Source organism: Aquarana catesbeiana, linkage group LG10 (genome assembly GCF_042186555.1).
Source record: "Aquarana catesbeiana isolate 2022-GZ linkage group LG10, ASM4218655v1, whole genome shotgun sequence".
Classification (NCBI taxonomy): domain Eukaryota; kingdom Metazoa; phylum Chordata; class Amphibia; order Anura; family Ranidae; genus Aquarana; species Aquarana catesbeiana.
In genome coordinates this window covers 252,983,768-253,004,766 of record NC_133333.1, presented here as the reverse complement: position 1 = coordinate 253,004,766, position 20,999 = coordinate 252,983,768, and the positions used below count along the sequence as shown (strand labels likewise).

Below are 20,999 nucleotides of genomic sequence, written 5' to 3'. Positions count from 1 at the left end.
GCCCCCCTGTGTACCCCCCTTTTACCTGCTGTCTGGGTCCCCCTGTGAACCCCTCTTTCACCTGCTGTCTGGGCCCCCCTGTGTACCCCCCTTTCACCTGCTGTCTGGGCCCCCCTGTGTACCCCCCTTTCACCTGCTGTCTGGGCCCCCCTGTGTACCCCCCTTTCACCTGCTGTCTGGGCCCCCCTGTGAACCCCTCTTTCACCTGCTGTCTGGGCCCCCCTGTGTACCCTTTCCCTCGCAGGGCTTCCCTCCTTTCCAGTTGGAAATGAGTTTATAACATCAATGAAGGTGCGTGTATGAGCTCACATACCTGTACAGTCGGTAGGATTTTTGGTTTTCAGTCTTATTTTCCTCTAGCTGCAATATTAGGATAAAGGAAGGTTAGCAATAAACTACGGCAGATGCAAAACTTAACAATTGCACCTTTTACATGTTATGACCCGCTTTGCTATACAAATCCGCAATGTATTTAGGTGTACCAGATCTGATGAGCTGTGTATATATATATATGTATATATATATATATATATATGTATATATATATATATATATATATATATATATATATATATATATATATATATATATATACAATTTGAATTTATTTTACTTGGTGAGTAGAGTGACTGTGAGACGTCAGTATAACAGACAAATATCTGTCTGGGGAAGGAGGGTGTATAAGGTCACGATGGAACAATTGTTATAGTCATTTCTCTACAATGGTATACATAGCGCCTTATGCTGGACATTTACAGGACGGAACATCCTCCATCCAGACCTCCTCCGCCCCCCACATCCCACCCTGCGGCTACAGACATGCTTACAGTGGGAAGGGGAACTCTAATGGGGACAGTGATGTAGAGGGGGGGGGGGCTCTGATGGGGACAGTGATGTAGAGGGGGAACTCTGATGGGGACAGTGATGTAGAGGGGGGGCTCTGAGGGGGACAGTGATGTAGAGGGGGGGCTCTGAGGGGGACAGTGATGTAGAGGGGGGCTCTGATGGGGACAGTGATGTAGAGGGGGGCTCTGATGGGGACAGTGATGTAGAGGGGGAACTCTGATGGGGACAGTGATGTAGAGGGGGGCTCTGATGGGGACAGTGATGTAGAGGGGGGAACTCTGATGGGGACAGTGATGTAGAGGGGGGCTCTGATGGGGACAGTGATGTAGAGGGGGGAACTCTGATGGGGACAGTGATGTAGAGGGGGGGCTCTGAGGGGGACAGTGATGTAGAGGGGGGGCTCTGATGGGGACAGTGATGTAGAGGGGGGCTCTGATGGGGACAGTGATGTAGAGGGGGGCTCTGATGGGGACAGTGATGTAGAGGGGGAACTCTGATGGGGACAGTGATGTAGAGGGGGGATCTGATGAGGACAGTGATGTAGAGGAGGGGCTCTGATGGGGACAGTGATGTAGAGGAGGGGCTCTGATGGGGACAGTGATGTAGAGGGGGGGCTCTGATGGGGACAGTGATGTAGAGGGGGGGCTCTGATGGGGACAGTGATGTAGAGGGGGGGCTCTGATGGGGACAGTGAGGTAGAGGGGGGGCTCTGATGGGGACAGTGATGTAGAGGGGGCGCTCTGATGGGGACAGTGATGTAGAGGGGGGGCTCTGATGGGGACAGTGATGTAGAGGGGGGCTCTGAGGGGGACAGTGATGTAGAGAGGGGCTCTGATGGGGACAGTGATGTAGAGAGGGGCTCTGATGGGGACAGTGATGTAGAGGGGGGCTCTGATGGGGACAGTGATGTAGAGGGGGGGGGTTCTGATGGGGACAGTGATGTAGAGGGGGGGGTTCTGATGGGGACAGTGATGTAGAGGGGGGGCTCTGATGGGGACAGTGATGTAGAGAGGGGCTCTGATGGGGACAGTGATGTAGAGGGGGGCTCTGATGGGGACAGTGATGTAGAGGGGGGGGGTTCTGATGGGGACAGTGATGTAGAGGGGGGAACTCTGATGGGGACAGTGATGTAGAGGGGGGGGTTCTGATGGGGACAGTGATGTAGAGGGGGGAACTCTGATGGGGACAGTGATGTAGAGAGGGGGCTCTGATGGGGACAGTGATGTGGAGGGGGGGCTCTGATGGGGACAGTGATGTGGAGGGGGGGCTCTGATGGGGACAGTGATGTAGAGGGGGGCTCTGATGGGGATAGTGATGTAGAGGGGGGCTCTGATGGGGACAGTGATGTAGAGGGGGGCTCTGATGGGGACAGTGATGTAGAGGGGGGCTCTGATGGGGACAGTGATGTAGAGGGGGGCTCTGATGGGGACAGTGATGTAGAGGGGGGTAACTCTGATGGGGACAGTGATGTAGAGGGGGGAACTCTGATGGGGACAGTGATGTAGAGGGGGGGCTCTGATGGGGACAGTGATGTAGAGGGGGGGCTCTGATGGGGACAGTGATGTAGAGGGGGGGCTCTGATGGGGACAGTGATGTAGAGGGGGGGAACTCTGATGGGGACAGTGATGTAGAGGGGGGGCTCTGATGGGGACAGTGATGTAGAGGGGGGGCTCTGATGGGGACAGTGATGTAAAGGGGGACTCTGATGGGGACAGTGATGTAGAGGGGGGGCTCTGATGGGGACAGTGATGTAGAGGGGGGACTCTGATGGGGACAGTGATGTAGAGGGGGAACTCTGATGGGGACAGTGATGTAGAGGGGGGGCTCTGATGGGGACAGTGATGTAGAGGGGGGGCTCTGATGGGGACAGTGATGTAGAGGGGGGCTCTGATGAGGACAGTGATGTAGAGGGGGGCTCTGATGAGGACAGTGATGTAGAGGGGGGGGGCTCTGATGGGGACAGTGATGTAGAGGGGGGCTCTGATGGGGACAGTGATGTAGAGGGGGGCTCTGATGGGGACAGTGATGTAGAGGGGGGCTCTGATGGGGACAGTGATGTAGAGGGGGGCTCTGATGGGGACAGTGATGTAGAGGGGGAACTCTGATGGGGACAGTGATGTAGAGGGGGAACTCTGATGGGGACAGTGATGTAGAGGGGGGCTCTGATGGGGACAGTGATGTAGAGGGTGGAACTCTGATGGGGACAGTGATGTAGAGGGGGGCTCTGATGGGGACAGTGATGTAGAGGGGGGAACTCTGATGGGGACAGTGATGTAGAGGGGGGCTCTGATGGGGACAGTGATGTAGAGGGGGGAACTCTGATGGGGACAGTGATGTAGAGAGGGGGCTCTGATGGGGACAGTGATGTAGAGGAGGGGCTCTGATGGGGACAGTGATGTAGAGGGGGGCTCTGATGGGGACAGTGATGTAGAGGGGGAACTCTGATGGGGACAGTGATGTAGAGGGGGAACTCTGATGGGGACAGTGATGTAGAGGGGGGGGGCTCTGATGGGGACAGTGATGTAGAGGGGGGAACTCTGATGGGGACAGTGATGTAGAGAAGGGGCTCTGATGGGGACAGTGATGTGGAGGGGGGGCTCTGATGGGGACAGTGATGTAGAGGGGGGCTCTGATGGGGACAGTGATGTAGAGGGGGGGGCTCTGATGGGGACAGTGATGTAGAGGGGGGGGCTCTGATGGGGACAGTGATGTAGAGGGGGGCTCTGATGGGGACAGTGATGTAGAGGGGGGGAACTCTGATGGGGACAGTGATGTAGAGGGGGGGAACTCTGATGGGGACAGTGATGTAGGGGGGGCTCTGATGGGGACAGTGATGTAGAGGGGGGGCTCTGATGGGGACAGTGATGTAGAGGGGGACTCTGATGGGGACAGTGATGTAGAGGGGGGCTCTGATGGGGACAGTGATGTAGAGGGGGGGCTCTGATGGGGACAGTGATGTAGAGGGGGGCTCTGATGGGGACAGTGATGTAGAGGGGGGCTCTGATGAGGACAGTGATGTAGAGGGGGGCTCTGATGAGGACAGTGATGTAGGGGGGGGGCTCTGATGGGGACAGTGATGTAGAGGGGGGCTCTGATGGGGACAGTGATGTAGAGGGGGGGCTCTGATGGGGACAGTGATGTAGAGGGGGGCTCTGATGGGGACAGTGATGTAGAGGGGGGCTCTGATGGAGACAGTGATGTAGAGGGGGTTCTGATGGGGACAGTGATGTAGAGGGGGAACTCTGATGAGGACAGTGATGTAGAGGGGGGGCTCTGATGGGGACAGTGATGTAGAGGGTGGAACTCTGATGGGGACAGTGATGTAGAGGGGGTCTCTGATGGGGACAGTGATGTAGAGGGGGGAACTCTGATGGGGACAGTGATGTAGAGGGGGGCTCTGATGGGGACAGTGATGTAGAGGGGGGAACTCTGATGGGGACAGTGATGTAGAGGGGGGGCTCTGAGGGGGACAGTGATGTAGAGGGGGGCTCTGATGGGGACAGTGATGTAGAGGGGGGCTCTGATGGGGACAGTGATGTAGAGGGGGGCTCTGATGGGGACAGTGATGTAGAGGGGGGCTCTGATGGGGACAGTGATGTAGAGGGGGGCTCTGATGGGGACAGTGATGTAGAGGGGCGCTCTGATGGGGACAGTGATGTAGAGGGGGGCTCTGATGGGGACAGTGATGTAGAGGGGGGGCTCTGATGGGGACAGTGATGTAGAGGGGGGCTCTAATGGGGACAGTGATGTAGAGGGGGGGGCTGTGATGGGGACAGTGATGTAGAGGGGGGGGTTCTGATGGGGACAGTGATGTAGAGGGGGGAACTCTGATGGGGACAGTGATGTAGAGAGGGGGCTCTGATGGGGACAGTGATGTAGAGGGGGGGCTCTGATGGGGACAGTGATGTAGAGCAGGGGCTCTGATGGGGACAGTGATGTAGAGGGGGGGCTCTGATGGGGACAGTAATGTAGAGGGGGGCTCTGATGGGGACAGTGATGTAGAGGGGGGCTCTGATGTAAGAGAGGCTCTGATAGGAAGGTAAGGTGGGGGTCTGATGGGGACCCTGATGTAAGGGGAGTTCTGATGGGAACTTGATTTAAAGAGGGACTAAAAAGAGGACCCTGATGTAAGGGGGGGGGGGCCTTGATGTAAGGGGGACAAAGATGTATAGGGGACTCTGATGGGGATCCTGATTTAAGGGGGACTCTGATGGGAACCTTGATGTAAGGAGGACAGTGATGTATAGGGGGACTCCAATGAGGACCCTGATGTAAGGGAGGACCCTGAGGGGGACCCTGGTGGAAGGGGGGCTCTAAGGAAGCCCTGATATAAGGGGGAACTGTAAGGGGACTTTGATGGGGCAATTATGTAAAGGGGGGCTGTGATGGGGACCTTGATGTAAGGGGAGACTCTGCTAGGGGATACTGATGTAATGGGGGCTCTAATAGAGATTCTGATGTAAGGGGGGACCCTGATGGGAATCCATATGTAGGCGGATGCTGATGTACCAGAGACTGATAGGAATGTAAGGTGGGAGTCTGATGGGGACTCTGCTGTAAGGGGGCTCTGATGGGGTCTTGATATAAAGAGGGACTCCAATGAGGACCCTGATGTAAGTGGGACGTTGATGGGACCCTGATATAAAGGGGGACTCTGATGGGGACCTTGATATAAGGGGGTCTGTGATGTATAGGGGGACTCTGACGGGGATCCTGATGCAAGGGAGGACTCTGATAGGGCCCTGTTGTAAGGGGGGACTCTGATGGGGGACCTTGATGTAAGAGGGACTCTGACGGGGACCCTGATATAAGGGGGGGACCCTGGTGGAAGGGGGACTCTGATAGGGCCCTGATGTAATGGGGGAAACTGATGTAAGGGGGGCTTAGCCCTGATATAAGGGGGGACTGTAAGAGGGACTCTGATGGGGCAATGATGTAAGGGGGGACTGTAATGGGGATTTTGATGTAAGGGGAGACTCTGATGGGAATCCAGATGTAGGGGGATGCTGATGTAACAGAGACTCTGATAGGGATGTAAGGGGGAGTCCAATAGGGGATACTGATGTAAGTGGGACCCTGAATTAAAGGGGGCTCTCATATTGAAATGTCTGGAGACCCCCGCCTCTGTGGCATAGATGAGTAATGGCCACGCCCTTCAGCACAAGTTTCTGCAGAGACTTCTAATGTGGAGGTAAGTTAGGGGCGTGGCTGTCGCAGTGCCTTTCTAGTACCTGCTGGATGTGCGATCATTTAATGGTGGGACGTTGTTGATCGTGGCGATTATTTTTATGATGGGAATCTGTTAATAGTGGTTTTATATATGCACCTCCTTCTACTACAGGTTCTCTTAGTATAACGATCACATTGTATGAGATTTGTATTCACAGCCATATTAAACTCGATTTAAATAAACCCAGGAGGAGTTCAGTTGCCCCCCGGTTGGGGGGGGATTTCCTGCAGGTTGACTTTGAAGCTATTTGTGCCTCAGTCCGGAATAATGAGAACAAGAATGTCTTTTCATAGAGTACAGACACGTGCCAAAATCTCCACCGCCGTACACTAAATCATTGTGACACGGAGACACCAGACTGCTGTCTATATATGAACACTCGCTAAAGAGAACCTGTCTGTCCAGATCAACCAGCTTCCAGCTGGGGCTGTCATTGCTGATCTCCTCCTAAAAATGCTGGCTTCTTCCTTTAACCACTTCATTACCGGGCACTTTCCCCCCCTTCCTCTGCCCAGGCCCAATTTTCAGCTTTCAGCGCTGCCACGCTTTTTTTTCACACAAATAGAGCTTTCTTTTGGTGGTATTTAATCACCACTGGGTTCTTTATTTCTTGCTAAATCATTTTAGAAACATAGAAAAGTGACGGCAGAAAAAGACTATTAGTCTATTGAGTCTGCCCATTTTATTTATTTATTTTTTTTTTATTAACCTTGTTGTCTGATTATAGATTTATGTTTATCCCAAGCATGTTTGAAGACATTGACTGTTGACTGTCTCACTACCTCTTTTTGTAGTTTATTCCAATCAACTACCCTTTCAGTAAAATAATACTTTCTAAGATTCGTTTTGAACATCCCTCCGGTTGGTTTGAGGTCATTTCCCCATGTTCCTGATTTTGTTTTTGTTTTTTATATTGAAAAGACTGCCTTACTGAACCGTATTCATCCCCTTTGATGTATGTAAAGGTTTCAATCATGTCTCCCCTTTCCCTTCTTTCCTCCTGGCTGTACATATTCGGTTCCTAAATTCGCTCTCGATATGTTTTATCCCGCAAACCTTTCACCATTTTTATTACCTGTCTCTGGACTCGTTCTATCTTATCAATATCTTCCTGTAAGTGAAGTCTCCGGAACTGCACAAGGTACTCTAAATGAGGTCTTACTAAAGATCTATATAGAGGAATCAGGACCTCCTTCCTCTTGCTGGTGATCCCTCTAGTGATATAAAGACCTATATAGAGGAATCAGGACCTCCTTCCTCGTGCTAGTGATTCCTATAGTGATGTAAAGATCTATATAGAGGAATCGGGACCTCCTTCCTCGTGCTAGTGATTCCTATAGTGATGTAAAGATCTATATAGAGGAATCAGGACCTCCTTCCTCCCACTGGTGATCCCTCTAGTAATATACAGTAAAGATCTATATAGAGGAATCAGGACCTCCTTCCTCCCATTGGTGATCCCTCTAGAGATATAAAGATCTATATAGAGGAATCGGGACCTCCTTCCTCCTGCTGGTGACCCCTCTAGTGATATAAAGATCTATATAGAGGAATCAGGACCTCCTTCCTCCCACTGTTGATCCCTCTAGTAATATACAGTAAAGATCTATATAGAGGAATCAGGACCTCCTTCCTCCCATTGGTGATCCCTCTAGAGATATAAAGATCTATATAGAGGAATCAGGACCTCCTTCCTCCTGCTGGTGATCCCTCTAGTGATATAAATATCTATATAGAGGACCTGGTAACCCCTCTAGTGATTTAAAGATCTATATAGAGGAATCAGGACCTACTTCCACGAGCTGGTGACCCCTTTAGTCATATAAAGATCTATGTAGAGGAATCAGGACCTCCTTCCTATGTTGGTGATCCCTCTAGTTATATAAAGATCTATAGAGAGGAATCAGGACCTCCTTCCTCCTGCCGGTGATCCCTCTAGTGATATAAGATCTATATAGAGGAATCTGGACCTCCTTCCTCCTGCTGGTGATCCCTCTAGTGATATAAAGATCTATATAGAGGAATCAGGACCTCCTTCCTCCTGCTGGTGACCCGTCTAGTGATATAAAGATCTATATAGAAGAATCAGGACCTCCTTCCTCCTGCTGGTGACCCGTCTAGTGATATAAAGATCTATATAGAAGAATCAGGACCTCCTTCCTATGTTGGTGATCCCTCTAGTTATATAAAGATCTATAGAGAGGAATCAGGACCTCCTTCCTCCTGCCGGTGATCCCTCTAGTGATATAAGATCTATATAGAGGAATCTGGACCTCCTTCCTCCTGCTGGTGATCCCTCTAGTGATATAAAGATCTATATAGAGGAACCAGGACCTCCTTCCTCCTGCTGGTGACCCGTCTAGTGATATAAAGATCTATATAGAAGAATCAGGACCTCCTTCCTCCTGCTGGTGACCCGTCTAGTGATATAAAGATCTATATAGAAGAATCAGGACCTCCTTCCTATGTTGGTGATCCCTCTAGTTATATAAAGATCTATAGAGAGGAATCAGGACCTCCTTCCTCTTGCCGGTAATCCCTCTAGTGATATAAAGATCTATATAGAGGAATCAGGACCTCCTTCCTCCTGCTGGTGATCCCTCTAGTGATGCATCCTAGAATTCTATTCACTTTTCCCACTGTCTGGTCACACTGGTTGCTCATTTTGCAATCATCTGAAATAAGTCCCACAAACCTTTTTCTTCTGTAGTGTTGGCTAACTCTGTACCCCCCATGTTGTACTCTCTCAGGGGATTCTTTTTTCCTAGGCGCATTATTTTACAGAAATATTGAACTGCAGTCTCTACTGCTTTGACCAATGCCAAATCATGTTCCGTGTTACAGACACCTCCAGGGATATCAACCCTACTACACACCTTTGTGTCATCAGCAAAAAGACATACCTTGCCCAACAAACTTACATAGAGAATAAATAGAACAGGACCCAGCACAGAGCCTTGTGGTACACCACTAGTGACTGGTCTCTGTTCTGAGCCCACCTATTTGTGACAATAGCGAATCAACATTTGCTATTGTCTTCCTGCTAATCCTTTTGACCAATCAGGACAGGAAGCGGATCCTGAGACCGGATTGGCCGGGAGGAGAAGCGATCGGATAGGCCGGGAGGAGAAGTGCTCTGCCCCCAAACCCATCCTCTTTGAAGCCAGTTAGAGCCTTCAGCTCTAATCATGTGCTTCACAAAAAAAAAAAAACCAGCAGAACTCCCGTAGAACATAGAAGGCCCTGCATGGAGAAGAGGGGCCGGCGCATAGAGATTAGGGGGGGGGGGGCGGTGTCCCTGCGCCCCTTATGGATGGGCCGCTGCTGACTGTTTATTCAGTGTGTCCTATTATGATTAGCTGCGATTGGCCACAGCTAATCACATGGTACAGATGGGCTGTGATTGGCCCTGTCTGCGCCATGTGATTACTGTAACCAATTACAGAGACCAACACAATAGTACACAATGAATGGTATTAATGAAAGCCGCCCTTTGTGTACAATTGTCATGTGATCTGCTGTGATTGGTCACAGCGATCATATGGTACTGGCAGCGGGCCGCTGCACTTATCAGTCCCCCGCTGTGTCCACAAGACATATTTTGTTTTCCTGTACTTCTAGGCCTGGTTCACACCTATGTGGGTTGCAGTTGATGCATATTCCAGGTGCATTTTGCATTTTTCAATACACGTTTTTGATCCATTGAAGTCTATGGAACTAAAAACACGACCTGCTGGTCCCTGGTCGTTTCCATAAAATGCACAGATGTGAACGTGACCCATAGGAAACCATGTTAAATGGACTGTAGTGTGTTTCTGCAAACTGAAAAACGCACTAAAAAATGCATAAGTGTGAACCAGGACTTAATGTGTGAGTATAAATATTTTATTTGCTGTTGGGGCACAAAAGGTTTTGGCAAAATTTACCGTCCCTGCTCTCAGTAGACCGTCCCTGGTCTCCCTGGTCTCAATAGACCGTCCCTGGTCTCCCTGGTCTCAATAGACTGTCTCTGGTCTCCCTGGTCTCAATAGACCATCCCTGGTCTCCCTGGTCTCAATAGACCGTCCCTGGTCTCCTTGGTCTCCGTAGACCGTCCCTTGTCTCCCTGGTCTCAGTAGACTGTCTCTGGTCTCCCTGGTCTCAATAGACCGTCCCTGGTCTCCTTGGTCTCAATAGACCGTCCCTTGTCTCCCTGGTCTCAGTCGACCGTCTCTGGTCTCCCTGGTCTCAATAGACCGTCCCTGGTCTCCTTGGTCTCAGTAGACCGTCCCTTGTCTCCCTGGTCTCAGTAGACCGTCTCTGGTCTCTCTGGTCTCAATAGACCGTCCCTGGTCTCCTTGGTCTCAGTAGACCGTCCCTTGTCTCCCTGGTCTCAGTAGACCGTCTCTGGTCTCCCTGGTCTCAATAGACCGTCCCTGGTCTCCTTGGTCTCAGTAGACCGTCTCTGGTCTCCCTGGTCTCAGTAGACCGTCCCTGGTCTCCTTGGTCTCAGTAGACCGTTCCTTGTCTGCCTGGTCTCAGTAGACCGTCCCTTGTCTCCCTGGTCTTAGTAGACCATCCCTGGTCTCAGTAGAACAGGAAAACATCCAGGAAGCGATGTAGCTGAGCTGTCACTGAAAATGAAAGCAGCTGTTGGCGGTATCTTAGCACTGGCAATGACCTGTGAACCACACAACTGATATGGCGGTGACGCTATATATAACTTTATGACTCTAGATTATTCTAGTCATCCCGTAACATGATGACTTGATAATGTCCCTGGAAAGACAGCAAATGTCTCTTATATAGCTGAGTCAGGAACTTGGATTGTTTGCAATGTATCTACCAAACCAAACCTGCCGCAAATACTGACCACCAGAGCTCAACAATCAAAATCTGGTTGCTGAGAGTTGGTGCAGGTCACAGGGTGGTCTTTGGGTTTAAAATAGCCAGTTCAACTACGGAAGGTTTTACTTTAACTGACAATTGCACGGGCATGCAACACTTTGCCCAAATGATTTATATAATTTTTTAAAGCTTCCTTTTGGTGGTATTTGACCACCAATGAGTTTTGTATTTGTTATTATATAAACGTAAAAAGACTGAAATTTAAAAAAAAAAAAAAACAATATTTTTAACTTTCTGCTATAAAACACATCCAATAAAAAATCAAAAGTCTTCAAAAATGTAGGCCAATATTTATTCTGCTACATGTTTTTTGTAAAAAAAAAAAATAACCCAAATAAGCGTATATTAATTGGTTTGCTTGAAAATTATAGCGTCTACAAACTCTGGTGTGTGTATGTATATACAGTGGCTTGCGAAAGTATTCGGCCCCCTTGAACTTTTCAACCTTTGCCACATTTCAGGCTTCAAACATAAAGATATAAAATTTTTATTTTTTGTGAAGAATCACCAACAAGTGGGACACAATTGTGAAGTGGAACGAAATCTTTTGGATTTTTGAAACTTTTTTAACTAATAAAAAAATGAAAAGTGGGGCGTACAAAATTATTCGGCCCCCTTGCGTTAATACTTTGTAGAGCCACCTTTTGCTGCGATTACAGCTGCAAGTCGCTTGGAGTATGTCTCTATCAGTTTTGCACATCGAGAGACTGAAATTCTTGCCCATTCTTCCTTGCAAAACAGCTCGAGCTCAGTGAGGTTGGATGGAGAGTGTTTGTGAACAGCAGTTTTCAGCTCTTTCCACAGATTCTCGATTGGATTCAGGTCTGGACTTTGACTTGGCCATTCTAACACCTGGATACGTTTATTTGTGAACCATTCCTTTGTAGATTTTGCTGTATGTTTGGGATCATTGTCTTGTTGGAAGATAAATCTCCGTCCCAGTTTCAGGTCTTTTGCAGGCTCCAACAGGTTTTCATCCAGAATGGTCCTGTATTTGGCTGCATCCATCTTCCCCTCAATTTTAACCATCTTCCCTGTCCCTGCTGAAGAAAAGCAGGCCCAAACCATGATGCTGCCACCACCATGTTTGACAGTGGGGATGGTGTGTTGAGTGTGATGAGCTGTGTTGCTTTTACGCCAAACATATCGTTTTGCATTGTGGCCAAAAAGTTCGATTTTGGATTCATCGGACCAGAGCACCTTCTTCCACATGTTTGGTGTGTCTCCCAGGTGGCTTGTGGCAAACTTTAGACGAGACTTTTTATGGATATCTTTAAGAAATGGCTTTCTTCTTCCATAAAGGCCAGATTTGTGCAGTGTACGACTGATTGTTGTCCTATGGACAGACTCTCCCACCTCAGCTGTAGTTCTCTGCAGTTCATCCAGAGTGATCATGGGCCTCTTGGCTGCATCTCTGATCAGTCTTCTCCTTGTCTGAGCTGAAAGTTTAGAAGGACAGCCAGGTCTTGGTAGATTTGCAGTGGTCTGATACTCCTTTCCATTTCAAAATGATCGCTTGCACAGTGCTCCTTGGGATGTTTAAAGCTTGGGAAATCTTTTTGTATCCAAATCCGGCTTTAAACTTCTCCACAACAGTATTACGGACCCGCCTGGTGTGTTCCTTGGTCTTCATGATGCTCTCTGCGCTTTCAACAGAACCCTGAGACAATCACAGAGCAGGTGCATTTATACAGAGACTTGATTACACACAGGTGGATTCTATTTATCACTATCAGTCATTTAGGACAACATTGGATCATTCAGAGATCCTCGCTAAACTTCTGGAGTGAGTTTGCTGCACTGAAAGTAAAGGGGCCGAATAATTTTGCACGCACCACTTTTCAGTTTTTTAATTGCTAAAAAAGTTTAAAATATCCAATAGATTCCGTTCCACTTCACAATTGTGTCCCACTTGTTGGTGATTCTTCACAAAAAATAAAAATTTTATATCTTTATGTTTGAAGCCTGAAATGTGGCAAAAGGTTGAAAAGTTCAAGGGGGGCGAATACTTTCGCAAGCCACTGTGTGTGTGTGTGTATATATATATATATATATATATATATATATATATATATATATATATATATATATATATATATATATTAAATACTATACACTGTCACTGTACTAATGATACTGGCTGGAAAGGGGTTAACATCTAGGGGCGATCAAGGGGTTAACTGTGTGCTTACCAATGTGTAATGTGTATACTGTGTGCTACTTTTACTGAGCGATGTTCCTGCTTTGCAGGGAGAGAAAAACAGCTACATCACATCTGTCTGTAGAGAGCTCTGTGTTGTTTACCTACACAGGGCTCTCTTCTGTCATTCGCACAGCTGATCAGCGGGTCCTGCCCATGAATCATTGGCCGGGACCTGCTGATCAGCTTATGCGCAGCTGCAGCAAATGACATCACAGCTGGTGCGTAGTGAGGGCCCCCTACCCGGAAATACCAAATCTCATACATGTAAGAGATTTGGCACAGTGGGGCCACCCTGCCGCAGTATAAGTGCGGTAGGCGATCCTGAACTGGCTAAAGCTGAGTTCCAGGTAGGGCAATTTTTGCGTGCACATAAACCAGCTTGGACCCCGCCTCCTTCACCTGGTCCAATTAGAGAATACTTTGCATTCATTGAGAGCATTCAACGTGTTCCCTGAATGGTGCCCATGCTGAGCGAGTGGCCACTTCTGTTCTCCAAGCAGCAGGGCAGCCTCTTGGCACGGGAGATCACTGTAGTAGCCGTGTACTATCAGTGTGTTCTTCAGTGATTTCCAACCTCCATGGAGAACCCACAGGTACTGTATGGTTACAAAGCTCCAGTTTGGTACAATGTAGGTAAAAGTATCTCATAGGCATGTGCAATTCGTTTCGTTCCGAATTCGTTTCTTAACGAATTTCGACAAATTCGTTAATTCGGGAATATCCGAATTAACGAAAACTTGTTTAACAAATTTTTTCTGAATATTCGTAAATTCGATAAAATTGGACATTCGTAAATTCGCAATTTACGAATGTACATTCGTACATTCATACATTAGTAGATTAGTGAATTCGTAAATTTGTAAATTCAAAAATTCGGAAATCTGAAATAATAGTTAACTAATAATAACTTAACTATTAGTAATTAATTACTAGTAACTTTTAAATTATAGGTATTGTAATTTCCTTTAAAATTTGGCTGTTAGTGAACGTAACACATACAAATTTATCCAAAGTTATTAATGATCCGAAAAAACGGAATGGAACGTAATGAATTAATAATAATAAATAACAATAATAATAATAACAACGTTTTATTATTATTATTATTTATTATTAATTTGTTCCGTTCCATTTGTTTAGATGCAGCATTCGTTTTGGATAATTCGTAACTTTGGATAAATTCGTATTTGTTGCGTTCGCTGACAGTCAAATTTGAAAGGAAATTACAATACCTATAATTTAATAGTTACTATTTCAGATTTTTGAATTTTCAGGTTTTTGGATTTTCAAACTTCAAATTTACAAATTTCCGAATTTTCTAATTTACAAATGTACGAATTTACAAATGTACGAATGAACGAATGTACGAATGAACGAATGTAAGAATGAACGAATGTATGAATTTACGAATGTACGAATGTACGAATGTACGAGCGCATTTACGAATTTACAAATGTACGAACTAACGCATTTACGAATTTACGAATGAACGAATTTACGAATCGCGATCATAACGAATGACCCGAAAAACGAAAAAAAAAAATAAACGAATGAAAGGAAAATGAACGAATTTTTTGGCTGTGCACATGTCTAGTATCTCATACCTGAAAACCAATGGGGAAACTGGAAATCCCTGTAGTGCAATGATCATTACAATCGTCCGGGTCCTGTGCCAAGCAGCTTCCCCTCTGAATACTGACCACAGGAGGGCACTGGCTCAACACCACCGCCATTCAAAGAATGCCTTGACGTTTTTTCAAATACAAGAAGTTCCCTGATTAGACGAATCGGAGAGGAGGGGTGGTGATGTTACAATCTCCACCTTGTCAAATAAGAGAACGCACAATACTCAAGCAGGACCCAGAAGCAGAGCAAAATGCATCGGGGACTTCCAGCCTTGGGTAAAAAGTATTGGAAAGGTTCTTTTCTCTTCCGGCATGACTGTGCTCAAAGCCAGCTCCATAAGGACCTGGTTTGACCAGTTTGACGTGGAGGAACTTGAGTGTCCTGCACAGAGCCCTGACCTCAACCCTACTGAACACCTTTGGCGAGCCAGGTCTTCTAATCCAACACCGGTACCTGACCTCGTAAATTGGCACAAATTCCCCCAGACACCCTCCAGAATTTTGTATAAAGCCTTTCCAGAAGAGTGGAGGATGTTCTAACTGCAAAAGGGGGCAACTCTGTTAATGGCCGTGGTTGTGGAATGGGATGCCCAACAAGCTCATATAGGTGTGATGGTTCAGTGTTCATTAACTATTCAGATATCGTCTCTATTGATCTCTCCGTTTATGTACTGCATGGGCTAGGGTGCCCATATTTAGAGAGTGATGTCACCAGCACACCAAGATCTCCAAAATAGGTCCCAAGGTTTATTCAATGATCAGATTGTTACTGCAGATAGCAACGTTTCGGAGCCACACAGGACCCCTTCATCAGGCGTGTGACAGGGTGGTCATACATATTATACATTGATTGCACAAGCTCTGTACAATGTCCTTTTAGACTTACCAACAACCATGTAATGTGTCCAAAGTATCCAATAACATAGACCCACGTACGATGTCCCCTTTGTCCCTTCTTACTTCTCTGGCCCCGTGTATTCCTATAGGAGAGCCGTACTTCAGTGCATGGCTATGGAATTCTAGCCTCTGCCCATTTGTAAATGATCGGTGACTACACTGATCTACCGCACACAGACTTCTGCCCACGGTGGTCTCAGACGTTCCCTTGCTGCCCTCCATAGGCCGTCAATAGAGGAAGCTGTAAAAGACTTCAGATGAGGAAACCCAGAGCGAGATCCCAAACAGAACTAATATTTAGTTGATGGGAATTGGGGAATCTCATTGCCTCCTACAGATGGTGGCTCTTTTTTCCCGCCTTTGTTTTCCTCTCTGCCTTGTAATCTGATATGAACCACAATGCATGTTTATTTTTTTTTGTTCCGTTATTAATGATGGAACTTTCTCAGCATTAATAAAAATCTAAACTTCCACATTTTCTCTTTTTCCGTCCGCTCTGTGCTCACGTTACATCTTCATTGTACAACCAGAACCTGTTTTACTTTCATCTTTCGACTAGGATTTCTTCCAGCACAAAGGGTTGTGTCAGACAATGGGTGGAAATGTTCAGTATTCTTTCCCCAGGCGATAGAACGCCATGACTGGGTGTGCGAGGAGGAATGCACCAAAAGCAGAACATATCAGGTCAAGATTGGAATTCAGATTTGGGGCTCATTCACACGTGCACCTTTTATGCCCTCTGAAAAGGTGAAGGTGGATCGGTTTGCAGAGGGTGTTTGAAAGGCGGTGAGAAGGTGATGTTTCGCATCCTCACTTACCTGTTTCAACCCTCAAAATGCCAACACACTACACCGCAACATTGCGCCCAGTTGCAGCGTGACCCGATTCACCTGAATAGTTCTTGTCCGGATGCAGTGTGGATCCTGAGGGGTAATTTGTATGAATGTATGGAAAAACAGCGTAGTAACAATGCAGTAAGTGTTTCAAACCAGTAAGATGGCTGCACTCCACTCGACGCTGACGTCACACGCTGATGCTCCACCCTACGTGTTTTGTCATCAAAAGATGTTGTCTGCTATCCTTTAATTAGTATGAATGCTCCAGATGCTGGATGCTTAAAGCGGTAGTAAACTAAAATGTGCCCCCTGCAGGTTTAAGTCATAATGTAACTAGTATGCACCGCATACTAGCACATTGACAGACTTACCTGGACACGGAGCCCTCCTGTGCAGCGCTGTCATGCATCCTGGGTACTTCCATCTTCACCTTATCTTGCTTCCAGGTTTGTGGACTCGGGCTGTATGAATAGCCGAAGCCACAATGACATCACTTCCACGCATGCGCCCAGGAGCCCCAACCCCCAGCACAGAGCTCTAAAGGTACGGCCCGGGTATTCCGTCCCTTCAGAGCGCATGTGCTGGTGACGTCGCTAGGTGATTTTCAATGTGAATATCTCCTAAACAGTGCAAGGTTAGGAGAGATTCACTGTACCTATAGGCAAGCCTTATTATAGGCTTACCTGTAGGTACAAGTTAAAAAGTGGACTTAAAGCGAAGTTCCACCCATTTAAAAGTTAGCAGCTGCAAAAAGTGTAGCTGCTGACTTTTAGTAATTGGACACTTACCTGTCCTACAGTCCAGCGATGGGGCGAACAAAGCCTTGCTCCTCTGCCCCTCCTCTCTGCGGCGCCGGCATTGTAACTGTGGGCGCTGCACTGGCCGGGCAATCTTCTGGGACCTGTGACGTGTCCCAGATGATTGCCGAGAGGGAGGGTGGAGAGGTGAACTTCCTTCCGGCGCCGCGGAGCCCCAGAGCCCCGGGAGGAAGTGGGAGCTGGGTGCCTCTAAAAAGAGGATATCCGCTCCCCCCCCCCCAAAAAAAAATGACATGCCAAATGTGGCATGTCAGGGGGTCACCTACACTTAAAGTGGAAGTTCAATTTTTGGGTGGAACTCCACTTTAACTTCTACTTTAACCACTATCAAGATCGCAATTGCTTTACTGGGATTATGACTGAAGATATCAGCCATAACCCTGGTATTGTTTTCACATGAGCCACTGGAACCCTTTCAGAAGGAGCAGGAGGGGACGTCCACCCCCATCATCCCCTTCCCATCGCACCCCCCCCCTCCCCCCCCAGTTTTCTCAGGTTTACTGCTTCTGCCGGTTTGCCCAAGAAACGATCCGACGGTGCGGCTGGCTGGTCCCAGAGACTATCAAAGAACAGATCCTCTTTGATCACCTCTATGGCTTTGGAGGACCGGAGCGATGTTGGTCCAGGCTGGAAGTAAACTTTTTTTTTTTTTTTTTTTTTAAAGCAAAAGGTCAAAAAAAGTTTTTCTTTTTTTTTGATCTTTTGCTTTTAAAGGTGAATGAGATTTGGGGTCTTTTTGACCCCCCAGATCTCTCCATAAAGAGAACCTACCATCCTTATTTCTATTACAACGAATGTTTACCTAACCTTGTAATAGGAATAAAATTGATTAAAAAAAAAATAAATTAATTAAAGGGACAGTGTCAAAATAAAAAGTAAAATAAATAAGAAAAAATTAATTATTTAAGCGCCCTAATACCTCCGTGCAGAAGTGAACGCATACGTAAGTCGTGCAACACATGTGAGGTATCGCCGCCAACGTCAGAGCGAGAGAAAAATAATTCTAGCACGAGACCCCCTCTGTAACTCTAAACTGGTAGCCTGTAAAGGCATTTAAAGCGTTGCCTATGGATTTTCCTAAGTCATTCTACGAGAGTGCGCAATTTTAGAGTGTGACATGTTAGGCATTTTACTCGTTGTAACATCTTTTATATTTTAGGAAAAAATGGGATATATATTGTGTTTTTTTTTTTTTTTTTTTTTTACTGCATTAAAGTGTATTTTGTAGTTTTTTTTTTTTCAAATGTTGGGACTTTTCTTTTAAATAAATAAAACCCCACCAAGAGAAAGCTCTATTTGTCTCAAAAAGGATATCCCTTAGGGGTTTTTTATTTTTTTATTTTATTTTATTTTTTTTTGTTTTGTTTTGTTTTTGATGTGTGTAATGTTTTGTATTGTGTTTGATGGAATGACCATGCCATCTATGTATGAATTTGTGTATGTCTGTATAATAATTTTTAATAAATTTAGATTTTGAATAAAAAAAAAAATAATAATAATTATATAAAATCCATTTGGTTACAATGTCACATGACAGAGTTCTTGTCAGTCAAACTATTCGAGCACTAAAAAATGGCCTAGTAATGAAGGGTGGTGCTCACGTAGATAAAGGGATAAGTCACAAGAAAAGTGCCCCCATTGTCTCTCCAACAGGGAGACTATGGGAAATGGGGATTTTAGGTGCCCAAAAATACTCCAAATAACAAAGTTAACAATGCAGATAAAAAAAAAAATCTTTTTTTTTTTTTTTTTTTTTTTTTTATACAGATTAACCACTTCAGCCCCGGAAGGTTTTACCCCCTTCATGATCAGGCTATTTTTTGTGATACAGCACTGCTGTGCTTTAACTGACAATTGCGCGATCATGTGACACTATACCCAAAAATAAAATTGATGTCTTTTTTTTCCCCCACAAATAGAGTTTTCTTTTGGTGGCATTTGATCACCTCTGCGGTTTTTATTTTTTTGCGATATAAACAAACAAAAGACTGACAATTTTGAAAAAAAAAAATTATTTTTTTTTACTTTATGCTATAAAACATATCCAATAAAAAAAATGTAATAAATCAACTTTATTCATCAGTTTAGGCCAATATGTATTCTGCTACATATTTTTAGTAAAAAAAAAATCCCAATAAGCGTACATTGATTGGTTTGCGTAAAAGTTATAGCGTCTACAAACTATGGGATATATTTATGGAATTTTTAATTTTTTTTTTTTTTTTTTTTGCTTGTGCTTTGCTTTTGCTTGTTGCTTGTAATGGCAGTGATCAGCGATTTTTAGCGGGACTGTGACATTGCGGCAGACAAATCTGACATGCTAAAAAAAATAAAAGCACTTTCACTGTACAAATGACACTAGCAGGGAAGGGGTTAAGACCAGGAGCAATCAAAGGGTTAAATGTGTCCCTAGGGGCTGCTTTCTAGGTGTGGGGGATGTGCTTTGACTAAAGGAAAACAGAGATCCATTTTCCACTCTGGCAGAACGGCGGTCTGCCTTGTTTACATAGGAAGACTGCCTTTCTGCCTCTCCGTAGAACGATCGGCGGGTTCCGGCGGACGTCGCTGATTGGCTCTTGTTGTGTCCAATCACAGCAGTAGCGGGTCGCCAGCGGCACACACGCGCACCGCAGACCCCGTGCACGAAATCACGTACAGGTACATGATTTTGCGCAGGAGGGCCGCCCTGCCGTGGGGCAGTCCTTCAGTGGTTAAAGTATATTTTCCATTTAAATAAAAGACATTTGACCACAGCTATAAACATGTGGTCAGAACACCTATACACCCGCGGGCAACAAACGCGGATCAACGCGTTTCGCCCAAAAAGAGCTTCCTCAGGATCCACTCTGTTTTACAATCTTTGTTATATTATAGCTGATAAGTAATACAAATAAACACATTATTCCAACATTAAAATGCTAATGTGATAAATATATTCATATTATACAAAAACAGAAAAACTGAATTTCTTGAACTGCTATGAGGTTTCCAAAAAGTAAAGGGATACTTACTGCAATGATGATACATCTCCCACATTATATTTATAAAAACAAAACAAACTCTGTTACTTTATCATTACTATCGCCCCCTTCTGGAAACCAGTGAGCACTATTCTTCATTGAGGCTTTAAATAACATTTTGGAATTCCTAACGCTGCCTTGTCTTTTGCCTTCTATAGGACCCCCTGAAACGGCTACAAATGACATGAAAACATATATGGACATGCTGAATCCCGAAATCAACCCCAGTGGAGGCAAGAAAGGTGATAGCAGCATCCCTCCTCCCCCACCGCCAGCCTTTCCTCCCCCGCCGCCACCGCCGCCGCCGGCTCCTGACTCCAGACTCCCGCCACCCCCGTGTTATCCAGCGCCAAGCCCTCCCGAGGGTCAGCACACATCGGAGATCTACGTCCAGGCCAAGAACAATCTTCGGCACGTGGAGAGCGAAATCCTGCAGGAAGAGGTAATCTGTGACGTGTACCTGACCTGACTTACAAGAAGTAGATTTGGTTAGGGGTCCCCCTCCCCCACCATTCAAGCCATGTGGGACTTAAAGCAGTATTACACCTAAAATCAAAAATGTCACATATGGCACCAATCATTAGCTGCATTCGTGTTTTTTTGTGTTTTTTAGGCTTTTTCTCTCTGTTTTCACCTG

At 46.2% G+C, this 20,999-nt stretch overlaps 1 protein-coding gene across 3 annotated transcripts in view; it reads left to right on the top strand.

Moving 5' to 3' along the window:
* The window catches only part of ESPN (espin), a 284,273-nt gene that overhangs the window by 134,450 nt on the left and 128,824 nt on the right, over positions 1–20,999 (top strand). For all 3 annotated transcript variants that reach the window (XM_073603648.1, XM_073603646.1, XM_073603647.1), the window contains exon 7: positions 20,521–20,804. In XM_073603648.1, the coding sequence (XP_073459749.1) occupies positions 20,521–20,804 (284 nt within the window). The remainder of the gene's footprint in view (positions 1–20,520; positions 20,805–20,999) is intronic.